The 18,062-nt window shown below is 34.6% G+C and overlaps 1 protein-coding gene across 1 annotated transcript; it reads right to left on the bottom strand.

Annotated features, from left to right (window-relative positions):
- Positions 1 to 6,033: 6,033 nt before the first annotated feature.
- Positions 6,034 to 14,718, bottom strand: si:dkey-266f7.9 (uncharacterized protein LOC100006223 homolog). The gene is made up of 4 exons (XM_051136116.1): positions 14,570 to 14,718; positions 8,999 to 9,086; positions 8,079 to 8,649; positions 6,034 to 6,503 (listed from the first exon to the last, which is right to left on the bottom strand). The coding sequence occupies exons 2-4, from the start codon at positions 9,052 to 9,054 to the stop codon at positions 6,228 to 6,230; spliced, it is 903 nt and encodes a 300-aa protein (XP_050992073.1). The 5' UTR covers positions 9,055 to 9,086; positions 14,570 to 14,718; the 3' UTR covers positions 6,034 to 6,227.
- Between the last annotated feature and the right edge of the window lie 3,344 nt (positions 14,719 to 18,062).

Raw genomic sequence — 18,062 nt, 5'->3', positions numbered from 1 at the left:
TGTTCCCTGTCAAAAATAACCAGCTTTTCGAAAATTGCGAATAAATTACTTATTATGCATTATTACTATAATTTGATCTTTTTTGTCAGCTCGTTTAGCTCAGTTAGCACAGGTGCTGTGTTTCTTTGTAGGACTGATTGCTTGTAGGCCTCATTGATCTGAACTTTGATTTGAACATTGCTAAAATTATTCACAAATAATGCTTTTTCACTCAAGAACTGAGGTGCATAAACTCAGATCAATAAGTCCTACAACCAATTAGTTCCAAAAAGAAATACAAAACCTTTGCTAACTGAAAGTAAACAAGTTGACAAAAAGATTGATTGGTAGATCCAAGATATACCATAATGATAGATTTATAAGCAATTTTTAAAGGGACGGCTATTTCTGCATGGGAACAACAAATTAGGTAAAGTATTCTCAGAACAGCACAAGGACAGATACTCTGTTTACTAATTGTAGTTAACTGTCTAGAAACAGAGTATAATAGTCTTCGATTCTTGTAAAAGAAGGACATGTTAGCCAGTAAGGTCATTAGTTCAAGTGCTGTTAGAAAGGTCGTACCTTAGCAACAGTCTATAGCACTGGACCTGATGAACTAGTTTTGCCTCATTACGCAAGGAAGTTTAATTTGTGCTAATGGCAGTGTAATTTAGAGCCTTTTTGTAAGTGCATTACAATTAGGTCTTATGACTCAAGCAAAGAAAGTCGATGATGAATTTGTACAAATCAAACCAGAAATCTTCAAGGACAAAGTAGGGAACAGGTAAATGACCGCACCAGGCTTAACACCCTCTAAGATTATTATTTTTTACATGGCAAAATCAATTCAGCCAAGCTAATGCACACTGATCACGACGTATTCAGACCAGCAAGGGTTGCAGTGCACAAATGACTTGTCATTAAAGGCCATTCAGACTAAAAGACAGATTGATTTAAGCACCATGACGCACTCTTTTGCTGAAATGGTTCTGACGGTTGTAATTGGCGTTATTTACTTTGTGCAGCAGGGCTTCTAAAATTCAAGTAAAATTGTTTTTGCATGCTATGCAATCAGATTACTTTTTGAAAGTTACACAGTGAATGCATACCATAATACCAAACGATTTTAAAAGAAGTAACGCATATAATAATTAATTAGATTTTTTTTGAAAATTGAAAAGGAAAAACAGAGACAGCACTTCCACTCAAGGAGGAAAAAGTAATTTATGCACCGCTACTGCAACGAACTGTAAAAATAAACATTGTTTTCAAACAGGTTTCTGCACTTGTCAGCCAATGATTGAACAAACCAATAGCCCTCAATATTGTAACAGCTAGAGTTGGGAACTGAGAATTGGTTCTGAATATATTCATGTTCACACTAAGAATGATTACTGCACTGTAAAAAACAAAAAAACACAATTTGTTGAGTCAACTTAAAATAATTTGTTACCCTGCTGTCTTATAATTTTAAGTTCAGTCAACTCAAATAAGTTTAGTCAACTTAAAAGTTGTACTAAGTGAAAACTTAGATATTTGAGTTGACTAAACCAACACTTCGGTTTGTTAAACTTAAAAGCTGGGCTTGTTACACAGCTGCCTTAAAATTTTAAGTTCACTGAACTCAAATATCCAAGTTGTCACTTAGTACAACTTTTAAGTTGACTAAACTTTTTTGAGTTGATTGAACTTAAAATTTTAAGGCAGCCGGGTAACAAATTATTTTAAGTTGACTCAACAAATTGTTTTTTACAATGTGGGTCATTCTGTAATTGTGGGAACATCTCATGTCCGTGAAGTATATTTTTATTATATTCTCATCAATATAAAGCCCCGATGGTTAATTTTCTAGTGCACAACTATATTTTTCCCAATCACACTACTATATGTTGAAAAAGCCGTATCTTTTGTTCAAAAATGATGTTCGTATCACATACAAGCCTGGTATTCAGCTGTCCGATTTTGTAAATTTGCTCATTCTACTGCATTCAAGCATGAAAATTACCTCACATTTAAATGAATTTCATAGTTTTGCCTTCAGTTAGATTAGGTTATCAAGAAATTTGTGTATGTGCTTCAAAAATAATAAGTGTTTATTGTGATATAACTTGTTTTATTTGTGTCCAAAAAAACATTGTCATCTATGACCCCCACCCCAAAAAGGAATGGTTTGTCCTATTCTCGCATAATTTGCACACTATGATGATATTTCCTCTAGGACATGGATGAAACACTAGAAGTTATGTTCTCTCTCTTTCACCTAATATAGGTGATAGCAAATCTGTGTCAAGAGTAGAATAAATGATGGTCAACAGTGTTACACAAGTATTATTGCTGCAAATTTTTAAAAGACAATGTAACTAAAACTTATGTTTTGTTTACAAAAAATATATATTTCTAAACATACCATATGCTCAAAAGTTCTAGGCTTCCATGCTGAGCATAGGCACCAAAAAACTAAAAATGTCAACTAAGTTACCTGTCAACTGTCTTACCCAGTAAAGGTAACATGGTGGACAGTAGCAAACATAGATGATATTTTATGCACATATTCCTACAGATCACCTTTATTTATATAGCACTTTATACAATATAGATTGTTTCAAAGCAGCTATGTAAGGTCATGTTCGGGTTTTTTTTGGGAAAAAAGGAAAACTCTCTTCTTCACATTGTCAAATTCTAAATGTACCCCTAATTATAGAGTAAGTAATAATGATTACTATATATATATATATATATATATATATGTGTGTGTGTGTGTGTGTGTGTGTGTGTGTGTGCGTAGTATAGTAATCATTATTATTTATTTATTTTTAAAATGTCCCCAGCTTTTGGCAACAGAATTGCATTTCTGTTCCCAAATTATTCTTACTTTAAAAAGTATCATTAAATGAAACTGTTAAGTAACCAGAATCATTAAGAGGATCGTTAAACTTATTCCCACCCCAAGTAACAACACTGGTGTCTTTCACTCGAAGCCTGATTTTGACGGCCTTGTTGCCGTCTTCAGTCACAGCCTGTCTTGCATCAATTTCGCAGCCCACTTTTTCATTGTCCCAATCTGCATGCAGCAGAGGGAGGAAAAACGATTTGGACGCAGAGCTAAACACATTCACACACCTTCTGTCATCCTTCTGTTCCTCTCATGGGGTGTCGTTCTCCGTGTCTTGTTACCCGGGTGTGCAGAGCCAGGGACGGGAATGCTCACGTGATGTCGTAGACATAGGGGAAAGAGATGATGGGACGCTGAGACATGACACTGAAGATGTAAAGCTAGTTACCTCCTGCTGTGTTCCAGCAGTCGGTTAACTGTCAAGTGCCTCGAATACAGCCAAGGCTTCTGTAAATACTTCACCTGAGACCAGAATTCATGGAAGCACATTGCCAGTGTACAGTGGGAGTTTGAATGTCATGTTTGTGTGGCCTTCATTCTTGGTTAACTTCAGTTAAATGCTCTTTTAAAAACCCTTGTGCTTACCAGGTATAAATTCATTAAACATCCTTAACTGTAACGTGAAATAAGAGCTATGAATCACCTCTGACATAAAGGCTTGGACAAATACAGATTTCCTTGAACAGTTCGGTCAGATGAAGTTCAGTTGTTTTTTTTTAAATATATGTTTAGGTGCTTTTCAAGGCTGTATTTTTCTATATTACCTGCAGATTTCACACATTAAACATTTCCTTTTGCACAGATGAGTCATTGCAGACCCTGTCATTGAGATAAGCATCAGGGGCAAACAACAGCGCTCCACTGCTGTGGCAGAGATTTGATTTAAAACGTGAACTTGTCCTTGAAATAGAACAGAAAATGAAGCCAATAGTGTTAGTGTGAGAAAGTTTCCATTTGTAACATCTAAGACTTATGTAATACTGAATAGCAAACGTCTCTTATTCTTTGTGTTATCTCAGCTTGCTGAAGACTAAAATGATGTCTGAGATGGATGTCAGATACACCAACGGATGATAACATTGTTTATTATTAGTGTGCACTGCAGTTTTGTTGACTTTAAAGACTCAAGCTCTGTATAGTCTGATTGGCTCTCAATGTTTTTATCATTCTGAAAGTGATTCCAACTATATAGTTCCTCTGTGCTGTTATCGATATAGTTGTGGTGTAGGCTTTCCTATTCTCAAACAATAAGAATGATTATTTGCAACTTTTTATCTCACAATTCTGAGTTTACATCTCACAATTCAGACTTTCTTGCAAGAATTGCAGGGGGGAAAACACAATTGTGAAATGTAAATTCAGAATTCTGAGGGGGAAAAAAATAGAATTGTAAAATATACACTCAGAATTGCAATACACTCATAATTTCGAGAAAAGTGTGAACTGTGAGATATAAACAAAGAATTCAAAAATGTAAAAAGTCAGAATTGTGACATACTCAGAATTCAGAGAAAACTCCCAAATGTGAGATATAAACTAAGAATTCAAAAAGTCAGAATTGCAACATATTCAGAATTCCAAGAAAAGTCTGAATTGTGAGATATAAACTAAGAATTCTAAAAGTCAGAACTGCAACATATTCAGAATTCCGAGAAAAGTCTGAATTGTGAGATATAAGCTAATTAAAAAAATCAGAATTGCGACATACTCAGAATTCTGAGAAAACTTCAAACTGTGAAGTATAAACTAAGAATTCAAAAAGTCAGAATTGCAACATATTCAGAATTCCAAGAAAAGTCTGAATTGTGAGATATAAACTAAGAATTCTAAAAGTCAGAACTGCAACATATTCAGAATTCAGAGAAAAGTCTGAATTGTGAGATATAAACTAATTCAAAAAGTCAGAATTGCAACATACTCAGAATTCCAAGAAAAGTCTGAATTTTGAGATATAAACTAAGAATTCAAAAAGTCAGAACTGCAACATATTCAGAATTCCGAGAAAAGTCTGAATTGTGAGATATAAACTAATTCAAAAAATATGAATTGCGACATACTCAGAATTCTGAAAAAAACTCCAAACTGTGAAGTATAAACTAACAATTCCAAGAAAAGTCTGAATTTTGAGATATAAACTAAGAGTTCAAAAAGTTAGAATATACTCGGAATTCCGAGAAAACTCCCAAATGTGAGATATAAACTAATTCAAAATGTCAGAATTGCAACATACTCAGAATTCAAAGAAAACTCCCAAATGTGAGATATAAACTAAGAATTTAAAAAGTCAGAATTGCGACGTACTCAGAATTCTGAGAAAAGTCTGAATTGTGATATAAACTCACAATATTTGAATAAAGATAAAAAAAAAAAAAGTCTAAAGTGTGAGATATAAACTCAAAATTCTGAGAAAAAATTCAGAATTACGAGATGTAAACTCAGTATTGCAAGAATGTTCGCATTACAAGCTTATATCTTGCCATTTTAAGTTAAACTCACAAGTGAGTTTACATGTCTTAATTCTGACTCTTTTTTCCCTTACTTTTTCCCCTCTCTTTATGAGATAAAAAGTCTTGATTCCTGTTTTTATTTTTTATTCTGTGGCAGAAATTAGCTTCCATCAGTGGTCATGCTTGGTGTAAACAGGCTTTAAAAAATTATTAAATAGAATACCGGAACCAAACGATTTTCATGATATCATATCATACAGGATATCATATAACACTGAAAATGTTCCCTGCAACACTTTTCATTGTGTTCTCACGACCAGCTAAGTCTGATTCTTGAGTGAATGATTCTTATGAGCCCTTTCTTGTTAGTGAATCGCACATTTTAATACAGATTGATTTGAACTAAAATTGAACTTGTCCTTAAAATAGAACCAGTAGTGTAAGTGTGAAAAAAGTTTCCATTTGTAACATCTGAGGCTTACGTAATGCTACTGAAAAACAAACTTTTGTTGTACTTTGTGTCAACTCAGCTGGCTGAAGACTGTTCTAAGATGGATGTCAGTTAACAACTTTCCTTTGTGTCGTACATAAAAAGAGGACAGTGCATTCTATTTTGAGTTCCATGAAAATGCAGGCTAGCTTATTAAAGTCCTTATGAAGTGACAGGAAAGCATTTTATTTCAAATTTTGTCATGACATGGAGTTATGACAGAAATTTGTCAAAGTGCTTTATTAAGTCAGATATTCCAAAATTTGCCAGCAAGCTCAAACTTCTTCTGTCATGATTATGGAAAATTCAAATGTATGGGTAATTTTAGTTATAGTTATACCTGGGATTTGTGTCAATTAATGAAGTATTTTGGTGAGTTCCAGGTGTACTGGTCTTGACGTCCTGCCGTTGTCTCTCAATAATTGAAGCCTATAATAGTTTGCACTAACTTGGCCCCTGGAAAGTCCATTGTTACAATACCAAACCGTTTCGTCTGACCGACATAGCCTGTCAGGTATTCGTACAGGCGGGGGTTTATTAGCTGGGCCAGGGCGTTGGGATGCGCCAGGATACTGGCACCGCTGCTGAAGGTGAGAAACATTTGATTTTTGTTACCAACCGCAGCCGCCTCCAGATGAGTGGAGACACTTGTCCATTTCTTCTCCACATCCTCCGGCTGCAGAGAGGCCACCTGGGGCGAGAGAAAGTTTTTATCAGTACAATTTCAAAAATGTGGTCAGGGAGTAAAAACTCTCTCTGATGGATTTTTAAAGACAGTTGACAGATGAAGATTACACTCTGGAAACTAAATATAAAGAGTCTTCCAGAACCCTTTGAAATGACTCAGACATTTAATTTAATATTTTGTCTCCCACCCCATTGCTCTTTTTCTTGGGTTTTGTACATGTGCACTTTTATGTTTCAGCAGTTGAGTTTAAAAGAACTAAACGTTTTTGTTTTGTTTTTTTGGTTATATGAACATGAAATCACTAAACATTAAACTGTCTGCCTTTGTGGCAGATTCAGACTTTTAATCCTAAAATTACAATCCATCATAATAAATATTACATTTTTAAAAACTATGATAATCTATGCAAATGGTGAAATAATACATTTCAGTAGTTATAGTTAAATTATGTACATGATTGTGTTCAGAAGTTTTTTGTGTTTTTTAAATGAATGCTCGTTAAAGCTGCATTTATTTGATTAAAAATGCTGTAAAAACAGTAATATCGTAAAATAATATTACAATTTAAAGTAACTGTTTTCTATTTGAAAATATTGTAAAATATAATTTATTCCTGTGATGATGAAGCTGAATTTTCAGCATCATTACTCCAATCTTCCATGTCCATGTAGCAGTAGTACTTTTTTAATTTTTATTACTATTAATATATATATATATATATATATATATATATATTTTTTTTTTTTTTTTTTTTTTTTTTTTTTTTTCTTTAAACAGTGTTGAAAAGTAGTTGTGTTGTTTAATATTTTTATGAAAACTGATACATTTGGGGGTTTTTTTAATTTTTTTTTTATAAAGAATATATTTGAAATACACTTGATTTCTGTTTAACTTTTGATCAAATTAAATAAAAGTATTACGTTCTTTAAAACTTAGGGTGACTTACGGTCAATATCACTTGTGATAAAATATTTTATTTGTCATTTCCAATTAAGTTGTAATTTTATCAAATAATTTAAAAAGGTGTAAAAATGTTAAATTTATGGCTGTCGCAGTTAATCGCATGCAAAATAAAAGTTTGTGTTTACAAAATATATGTGTGTGTACTGTGAATATTATAAATACACATGTATGTATTTTTTTAATTCTGTATATGTGTGTGTGTGTGTGTGTGTGTGTGTATATATATATATATATATATATATATACACACATATTATTTATACTCATTTTATCTATATATATATAAATATATAAATATTTTATATTTATATTTTATATTTAATATAACATGTCTGTGTGTCTGTTTATATAGGCATAATAAATATACACAGTACATACATATATATATATATATAACACAAACTTTTTTTTGCATGCAATTAATTGCAATTAATCGTTTGAAAGCCCTAAAAATGATCTTAAATGTGCAAAGAATGCCTCAGCAACTGTCAGCAATTTTATTCCGGAAGTGTTTAAAATGCATTTTTGCAATCGTTTAATAAATTTCAAAGGTGTAAATGACATGACTGCCAAAAAGTCCTTCCCATATTCACAAACCCCTCTGTGTTTCCTTACCTTCCAGTCATCTGCAATGTCCAGTGAGTTGTACTTCATTCCCAGGTCAGGGCCGGTGAAGTCTTGCAGTATGATCAGCTTTCCTCGCGCCTCTCCCATTGTGGGCATCTCACGACTGTTCCACAGCAGGTCCCAATGTGCATGCTCATTAATATAGCGAACCACTGAATCGTAAATATTCTGCGTTTCACTCAACTCCTCTTTTAGTCTCATCAACACCGTTTCCGAAGGATACTCCATTAGGAAATCCACCACGTCCATTAACACATCCCCAAAGTCGGCATACTGATACGAGATGCCGTGGTGGATGGTCAGGTTCCCATTGACATGGCGAACACGGATATCCAGAAAGCGGATTCCGGCTCGCAGCTGGAGGGCGAGGGACCAGGAGTTGCATTCGGCCAGTGTGCCACCGTAGAGGGCCATGGTGTTGTGTGTGCCGGGCATTGTCACGTCTGATAAGGAGTAGACGTCAGGGATGGTAGCCATCCAGGAAGGGTTCAGGATCTCAGGGGTGGCGGTGTCATCATAGTCAGGGGTCTGGATGGCCCTGTGTACTGGGACGGTCATGCTATGAGGTCAAACAGATGTCAGGTCATCAACAGACAAAAGATGCGTCCTTATCTATCTTGCTAAAAAGATACAAGATTACTGTGAATACACTCGTGCTTATCTGTAATGGATGAATATAATGAAATTAGATAATTGGTTCATTTGCTCACGATAATACCGGGTAGACAAAGAGACAGAGCCATTTGGCCAGTCTGAGATAAAAGCACTTCTTAAAATAATGGATAAAAGATGGATTTTTCTTTTCAGTGAAATGGATTTTGCTTTACTATAAATGGAATAAGAACTGTAATTTGTTATATAAGATACTATGAAAGAGGTTTGGGAATTATGGGTATTAAGAATCTCACCCCAGCAAAACGCCCATCACCATTAGCTGCAAAATGCGTCCTCTGGTGCTTTCCATAATGAGCCTTTTCAATGGCCACTGATCCTTTACTATAAAGATAATCATTGGAATAATTCAATTAGAATTTTAGTGACTCACATTAATGATACATTTTTTTGTGAAATGACATTATCATACATAAAAACCAGATATTTGGTAATTATTTCATGGGGTCCAAAAGTCTGCTTCTATTTGGAGTCTTTTCTAATTTAATCAGTTTTCTTCATTACAAATTATATTATACAGAAAAGATCATTTAATTTTAGAAAAGATCAACATTTGTATGAATTCCAGAATTTCCAGTATTTGGTTTGTCATCCTTTTGCTTTGAGCTGACAGGAGCTAAATCTGCTTATCATGTTCTCCAGCATGATTTGAGATGTTCCAGAGAGGATTTTGAGCCTCAATTAGACCAAAAATATCTGACAGACTACAAGAAAAGTTTACATAATCGTTGGGTCCCATTCACTAAGCATGTGTACACGCAAATTTGTGCGTGAAACCTGCGTGGGAATGATTTTTTTTCTAAATGTAAGAAAAAAAATGTGAACAGCTGAAAGCACACGTACGCAAAAATCGCACTCTGGCCAGTCTTAATAATTTATAGCTACAGTTAAGACAAAATGTATGTTTCATCTCAGGATAATAGTTAGATATTATATATAATTATTAGGGCTGTCCCCTAATAGCGGTTAGTCGACAAGAAAAGGCTTAGTTAACCAAAATCTTATTAGTCACAGAAAGTGGCAAAGTCACGCAGTCCTTGACGGACAGATCGTTAACGGCTGTGGTAATATAGTACATGAGGCAGGACATCTACAATGTCCTTTTTTGGTCATACAAATAAAAGTAATGCCTCTTTCAAATCTGTAAAGACATTTATTTGTATGCACTCACAATAACAATGAAACGTTGTGCTTTTGTAAAATAATGAAAGCAAACAGGATGCCCGTTTTGCCGTCTCGGTCTCTGTGAACTTGAGTGTGAAACTCTGAAACTCTGTGTTCCCTGGTGAAAAAAAGTATGTTTTGATGCTGGGATGCTGGTTAGGTATGTTTTGATGCTGGTTTAAGCTGGTCCTTTGCTGGTTTATGCTTAAACCAGCATCAAAACATATCTAACCAGCATCCCAGCATCAAAACATACCTACCAGCATATGCTGGTTTTTTCACCAGGGTTGCCTTACGGACATTAAAAATATATCTATTAGAGAGCGAAATCTCTACTTTTAAAAGAACCAATTCAAATGGAAAACAACTATTCTCAGACTATGTAATCCATATAAAGCCTGCATACAAGCACCTCACTACTGCAGAGATGACGAGACAGTGTTGCTGACTTCTCTTAGGCCGTAACAAAGAAAGCACTAGTTTATCAAAAAATTATTAAAATGTTAATGCAGTCTCCTAGCTGTTTTTCCCTGACACAATAATAATTCTTATGTCTGCTGATGCACTGTTTTGTGTGCGTTTGAGTGTTTATTAGGCTATGTAGGCAATTAAAGATTAATTATTATGATTTATATGGTTTAATAATAAACGTGCAACTAATAGTCGACTAATGCTTAAAATGAATGAGTACTAGTCAACCAGAAAAATCTTTAGTCGAGAGCAGCTCTAATAATTATATATAATTACGATAAAATTTATATTTCAATGTAAAATTATTTCACACAGAAAAAAAGGGACAGAATTATACTTTTTAGGGTAGAACAGCTTGACTGGAGCAGTACCCTTAAAAGGACATCTTTGTACCTTTTTTTTACCCCTAATAGGTACATAATAGTACCCTAAAGGAGAAGTCCCCTTCCAGAACAACAATTTACAGATGTACTCACCCCCTTGTCATTCGAAATGTTCATGTCTTTCTTTCTTCAGTCGTAAAGAAACATTTCAGTCATATAATGGATATGATCTAGCGAAGCGATCATTTATTTTCACAAAAAATTTACATTTAAATACTTTTTAATCTTAAACGCTCATCTTGTCTTGCTCTCCCTGAACTCTGTGTATTCTGGCTCAAGACAGTTAGGGTATGTCGAAAAACTTGATCGTATTTTCTCCCTGAACTTCAAAAATCATTTCAAAATCATCCTACATCGCTGCAGAAGTACCGACCCAGTCTTTGCAAAGTAAACATGGAAAGAAGATCAAACGGCCTTAACAAAAAAGGACGATTTTGAAGTTAAGGTAGAAAATACGATCAGAGTTTTTTCATCTTGAGCCAGAATACACAGAGTTCGTAAGACAAGACGAGCATTTGACATTAAAAAGTATATAGATTGTATTATTTTTATGAAAATAACTGATCATTTCGCTAGATAAGACCCTTCTACCTCGACTGGGATCATTTACAACTGCATTTGGGATCATTTGAAGCCGCATTTAGACTGCATTTTGGAAGTTCACTCTCGGGGCACCATATCGGTCTATTATATGGAGAAAAATTCTGAAATGTCTTCCTCAAAAAACATCATTTCTTTACGGCTGAAGAAAGAAAGACATGAACATCTTGGATGACAAGGGGGTGAGTACATGATCTGTAAATTGTTGTTCTGGAAGTGGACTTCTCCTTTAAGGTTACATATTACTACTCTAAGGTACTAATATGTACCTATTAGGGGGACAAAAGGTACAAAGATGTCCTTTGAAGGGTACTGCTCCAGTGACAAGCTGTGGTATCCCAAAAGGGATCATTTTGACCCCTTTTTTCTGTGTATACAGTGAAAGAGTAAGAAAAGCTATGTTAGACTAGCTCTGAATAACAGCACATGTACAGCCGGCTAATGAGAGCTCTGTAAACTGTGTCTGTCTAAAAGGTGTGTATGAAATGATTTTGAGGACTGCGCACCTAGCATTGCTCTAAGATCTGGTGAGAGCAAATCTGTAGACAGCGTCATATGGGGTTGCGTGGAGTATCTGTAATGAGAATGACGAAAGGCTGTATGGAAAGTGTGTGCAGAGAGCCCTTATATGTGACCCTGGACCACAAAACCAGTCTTAAGTTGCTGGGGTATATTTGTAGCAATAGCCAAAAATACATTGTATGGGGCAAAATTATTGATTTTTGTTTTATGCCAAAAATCATTTGGATGTTAAGTAAAGATCATGTTTCATGAAGGTATTTTGTAAAATTCCTACTGTAAATATATCAAAACTTAATTTTTGATTAGTACTATGCAAAGTTTAGAACTTTTTTTGGACAACTTTAAAGGTGATTTTTTCAATATTTTGATTTTTTTTTGCACCTTCAGATTCCCGATTTTCAAACAGCTTTATCTCGACCAAATATTGTTCTATTATAGCAAACCATACATCAATAGAAAGCTTATTTATTCAGCTTTCAGATGATGTATAAATTTTAATTTGGAAAAATTGACCCTTATGACTGTGTAACACCACTTGAACTGTTTATGTTGGTTTCTCCCGTGCGTCCTTATATGGTTTTCCTGTTCTGTTTCTTGTTAAGTTCTCATTGGTTAATTATCTACACCTGTCCATGTATCGTTTGCACCCCTTTATAAGTTGGATTCAGTTCAGTGTTTGTCGTCGGACCTTGATGTAGTTTCGTGTGTGTTTCCTGGCTGTTCCTGTTTACCCTTGTTCTTTGGATTATATTAAAGACTGTTAAATATATCTCGTCTTCGTGTGTCTCAGTCTGACACAGCCCTGACAGACTGGTTTTGTGGTCCAGGGTCACCAATGGAGATGGTCTGGGCTTTTTTTATGCAAATGACTAACCTTGTGCACCTGCTCGCTAATTTAGAATACTCCATATTCACTAACATCAGGATGAGGTTAAAGGAAAAGTTCATTTCAGAAAAAAAAAAAAATTCCTGATAGTTTCCTCACCCCCGTGTCATTCAAGATGTTCATGTCTTTTTTTTATTCTTCATTCAAAAGAAGTTAAGTTTTTTGAGGAAAACATTCCAGGATTTTACTCCATATAGTGGACTCCATATAAATGGTTTTTAACTTTTTAAAAAACTTCTTAAAGAAAAACCTACTTTTGTGAGATAGTCCTAGGTTTTTTGCCCGATTAGAACTAAACCAATGCAGGAAGATTTTCTGGAGAAGTTGAACTTTTGACTCAGCACCAAAGCATTTGAAAAGAGCGGGGCCACTTTTAGCAAAATGCCTGAACGGAATGAGATATCCTTGCCAAACTTATGTAAGAGCTCAATCTGTGGTCATAGGGAAAAAAAATCTGAGCTTGGCCACTTGGCCTGGCGCTATAAGAGGGAAAAAACATAAAAGTGGCTATAAATACACAACCATTTGTCCTATGAACATGAAAATCATTGTGCACGGTTTTGGTCTAAAATGCCACAAGTGTATAGAAGGATATTTGCATATCTCAAACAAACATGGCCAGCATTGGCCAATGAAGTTTGAGCACCTATTAGACAAGGTTAACGGAGGCCGATCGGAACAAAACCCGGTGGGCCTGTTTGACTCACAGGCCCATTTGACTTACAGCCCCAAAGGTCTGTGAAAAATTGTAAAGAATCAGCCACTAGAGGATGATATCACATTTTTCTAGGCCATAACGATTGCATATCACGCAGGTTTTTCGCACATACATGAGATATTCTTATTATATGGTAGAATTCCTCATTCCGGACAACTTTGCCTCTAGAACCACTGCTGTCAATCAAATAGTTTGTTAAATGATTGAGAAGATGTAAAAAAAATCTACTTTTGTGAACTAGTCCTAGTCAATCTGGAAAAAAAAAACACTGCAGTACAATTCTCTAGATTCTCTAGAGCAATAATTATTTAAAAAAAAACTAAAGCTGAAATTTACCCTTTGGGAAGTTATAACAGGGTCATTTAGAAATTTACCTAAAATCCTATAAAGCCTAAAGGAAAACTCAAAACTTCATAAAACCTGGTGAGTACACACAACAGGTGATTCTAAACAAGCATCCAAAGTTTTAAGGAGGTCAGACCACAGCTGGCGCTATAACAGTCATAAATGTATAAAAAAAAAAAAAAAAAAAAAAGTAATATTTCTATGGTAAATTACATGGATTTGCCAAAAATGCTTTTTAGATCATTGATTTGGTGGTTACAGGCTTTCTAAATAATGTCTTTTTTCATATGTGCCTAAATACCTTAAAGCGCTTGAACCCTGGTAATCGCTGCTTACAGCTGTATTTCTTTTTTTAAGTTTATTGTTTCACTTTTTACGGGGAAATACTCTTTGATTCTTCAGAAATTCACATTTTATTTAATGTGTTACTTGTTGTTTCTTTGTAATCATAAAATTTACTAGCAACTTCTGTGTGAAAGTTGTTTTCAGTGTGATTCATTTTCTGTCATTTATTTATTTTAATGTTTCTTTGTTTTCAATTTTTAAACATTTTGCCCAGGTTACACAAAAACATTGTAGATTTTCAGACTTTTGGACTCCACAGTATGTATGCTGGATTTGTTGCAAAACTAAAACCCTTCTAACATACTTTGTGTTGGTAAATACAACTCTAATATGCAAATTCAGCTCGATCACAGCTGGAGAAGTCATCTCTTACCGTGCAAGTTGGGTTTACCGTTGAACCAGAAGAGGTCTGTGACGCCGATGCACAAAAAACCAACTAGGCAGAGTCAGGTTAGCCGAAAAACCTGCTGCTGTTTTTGTACCTTTTTTATTTTTTTCAGTGAGTACACAGAGCTTGTTGGAGGCACCAATACAAACTGACCCTTTTGTTTGAAGGGGTCATTGTGCCTATTAATAGTGTACAGTAAAAAGCTGACTCAATGAGAGTGGACAAATGCTCCACGGCGAACTCAGTTGCCCTGCATATCAGATGAAGTTATATAATATTTCAAAATCTTCAGTACACTACTTTAAGGTTCCCTTAAATGTTTCTCAGTATATTTATATGTTTGTTAATGAGCAAACATAAAAAGGAAGGCAGGTAGAAATGGAAATGTTCTATATTGAATGAATGAACAAAATATTACCCTGCTGCTGTATACTGTATATATTAAAGCTACATTATCTCCCAGAATAAACATCTAGGCTCAGTGTGAATAAACATAAGCCTGAACTTAACGATAAACATAGTCAAAGTTATCTTTTTTTCCCAAGGTTTATGGGAAAATATAAGTTTACATGTTCTGTGAGCTATCTACAGTTCTGTATTTTTTCCCAGGGGTGAAGCAAAAAAAGTTCACTTACTTCCAGAGCAAACATCTTTGTTGTGCGTACAGTACAGCGTCAAACCTTGAAAAGCGAGTTTAATTTTCTGAAAAACAAAACAGCCTTGGTATTAGCATACTGCATTTGTCATTGGAATGTAAAAGTGTCATTTGTTTTCCACACAGTTGCTTAATCTTGCCATGTACCATGGGATAGTTTTTTGTGTCCAACCAGCTAATACCCCTAAAGGGACATGATGATGGAAGTTACTCTAGGTAGGAAAATTATATTTCAGTGCTTTTGCATTGGCTCACAAAACTTTAGCAGAGTTTCTCGTAAGAACGGCAAACTTGTGAGTGAATGAGAAAGTATTGAAATATAAGCAAATGTGGATTGTGGCAGTAGGGGACAAAAGTAATGCGGGACAAAAGTAACAGTAAGTGATTTGACGACAGCACGTTCAGCACGCAACCCTTGACGGAGCTGAGAAATATTACTTGATTTCGTCATTGTTTCCCACGGTTAGGTCCGGAAAGCAGTTTTCGAGTACAATAAGTAAATTATGGAAGTGGTAATTTTTTCAAATTAGTTGTGTTGTGTTTCTCATTTTATGTGTCACAGTAATGATCAATCTACAGGTTATTTAGTGCTGTAACGCATCCTGAAGTTTGAATTTTCAGAGTTTTTCAGTATAATAGTAAATCGGATTTAAAATGTAAGGAGTTCCTTGTAACACTTGTTACTTTTGTCCCCCTACAGTGACAACAGGTGTTTCTTTTGTCCCACTGCATGCTAATGTGGTGACTTTCTGTGTCCTGCATCATTTATATACTTTCTGTGTCCTGCATCATTTATATAACATGTTTAGGATGTATTATATCAAAAGAATATATGCCAAGGGTGAGGGTCAGAAAGACAGACAGAAGTCTGATTCAGCCACATGTTCATGAGAGGGCGTTTCTGGACATAAGCCTATCTGTCGGGAATATCAGTCTCAGGGCAGCTGCTACATCACATTTACCTTAGTCATATTTAGGTTTTAGCCATACCTTAGCTTTTCCACCTCCACCTATGAATTTGCAGTATTTCCAGATGTTTTTATGCACATTTCAAATTTATGCATACAAACAAACATGAATAGGCCTGCTGTTACATTATGTTAAGAATTTATATTATGCTGATTTAATTTAATTTTCATATTGTCCATTCTGTTAAAAATCTTTTATAAAAATAAATTGAATAAATAAATATTTTAAACAATTCAAGTTTGTATACTCGGGTTTCAAAAGATTTGATGAAACTTAAATGTAATTTTTTTGCAAAGATAAAATACAAAATATTTTTGCAGTTACATATTAACAAGGATAGCCATGTATATTTATCAAAAACAAGAGTAATACAAAAAAATCTAGCTTGTATTGTGTTACTTTTGACCCACCTGTGTGTTACTTTCGTCCCAACCAACAGGGTCGAAAGTAACAATGTGCAACAATATTCAAACTGAAATAATACTGAAGTCTTTCTACATTTGTACAAAATACCACCTGGTATTGATAGACCACACTTCTAAATTATAGGCCACAGCAAAAATATATCTCTGTCCACAACAATATCTTTTTAAATTATGTTTTTCTGAAAAATGGTACAAAAAAAAAAATCCTGATATCTAATGCCAACACTTTTAATCAGTTAAAGTAATTTGAAAACAGCATATGTTTCTATTACTTTAACTCATCAAAATAATTTAACCAGTTTCAACCTTGTTTTTTTAAGTTTATATGAGATTCTGATTTTTTTTACAGTGAACAAGTAAATAAAGTGAAACTCAAAAATGTGCAGTTATGTGTATTTAACAGATACTTTTCATCCAAAGCAAGTGATTTGCTTCATAAACTGGCGCCAACTTTGTAGGAAAAAACATCTCATGTAAAAACATTTCTTGCATAATAAGGTTCTAATTAGCTTTATTTTAATTTTGATGTGCATGCAAACACTCCCCATAAACACTCCATGAAATCATAGCCCTGTTTGTGTTTAGCTGCATTATTTCCACAAAAATCGCTGTTGCATTGCACAATAGAAAAAACTATTTTCAAGTTTAAAAGCTCAAATGCAATTAACAGTGAAATACTATAATAATGCCCAGCGTGACGTTATCTGTGCATCTCACTTCTGCTGCTTCTACTCCCATCACGCTTTTGAAATCAGCTGGTTACTTCATCCCCCTTTCTCCCTGAGCCATATCTTCTGAAATAAATAATAAACATATTTAATTAAAATGAAAATGTGCCTTGTTTCCCCTTTAATCCTAATGTATTCTCTGTAATTGTGCTTCTATTAGCTTTGCTTGTATGCAGTGGCATACATAAATATGTTATTGTGTTGAGGCCATCAAGCATTTAACAAAGCAAACCTTAATACACTGATTTTGACTTCACCTAAATAAACAATATTAAACACAGTCTATGCCAATCTGCGTTGGCTGTGCAATATAAAGTGCTATCTTTCAAGGACTTCAAGGATTTCGACAAATATCATCTTTGGTCCCAAATGTTGCGTACAAATTCCCCCGTCACATTAGTCAATTAGGATTTCTTTTCAAATCCAAACTGGACTCTGACACCAATTATGAAGACATAATACAATCCACGAAAGCTGCGAATTTTGTAACGAAGGCTGATAATCATTTTTACTTCATTTGGCGCTTTTCTAAATCAAGCGGCTTGAGCTTTCCTCGTTTATCTTTGCCGTCCCCACGTTCTCTCTATCTGTTTCTCATTAGTGTCTGTGGTGACAGGATGTGTATTGTGATGCTTTATGTCTTTTGTTTCCTTTTGTCTCTGTCTGTTTTGTAATTACAGGGAAACAGTGGTTTTCTATTG

The sequence above is a fragment of the Labeo rohita genome, chromosome 19 (genome assembly GCF_022985175.1).
Source record: "Labeo rohita strain BAU-BD-2019 chromosome 19, IGBB_LRoh.1.0, whole genome shotgun sequence".
NCBI classification, from domain to species: Eukaryota; Metazoa; Chordata; class Actinopteri; order Cypriniformes; family Cyprinidae; genus Labeo; species Labeo rohita.
The sequence above is the reverse complement of the archived record's forward strand: the minus strand, read 5'-3'. Positions and strand labels throughout refer to the sequence as shown.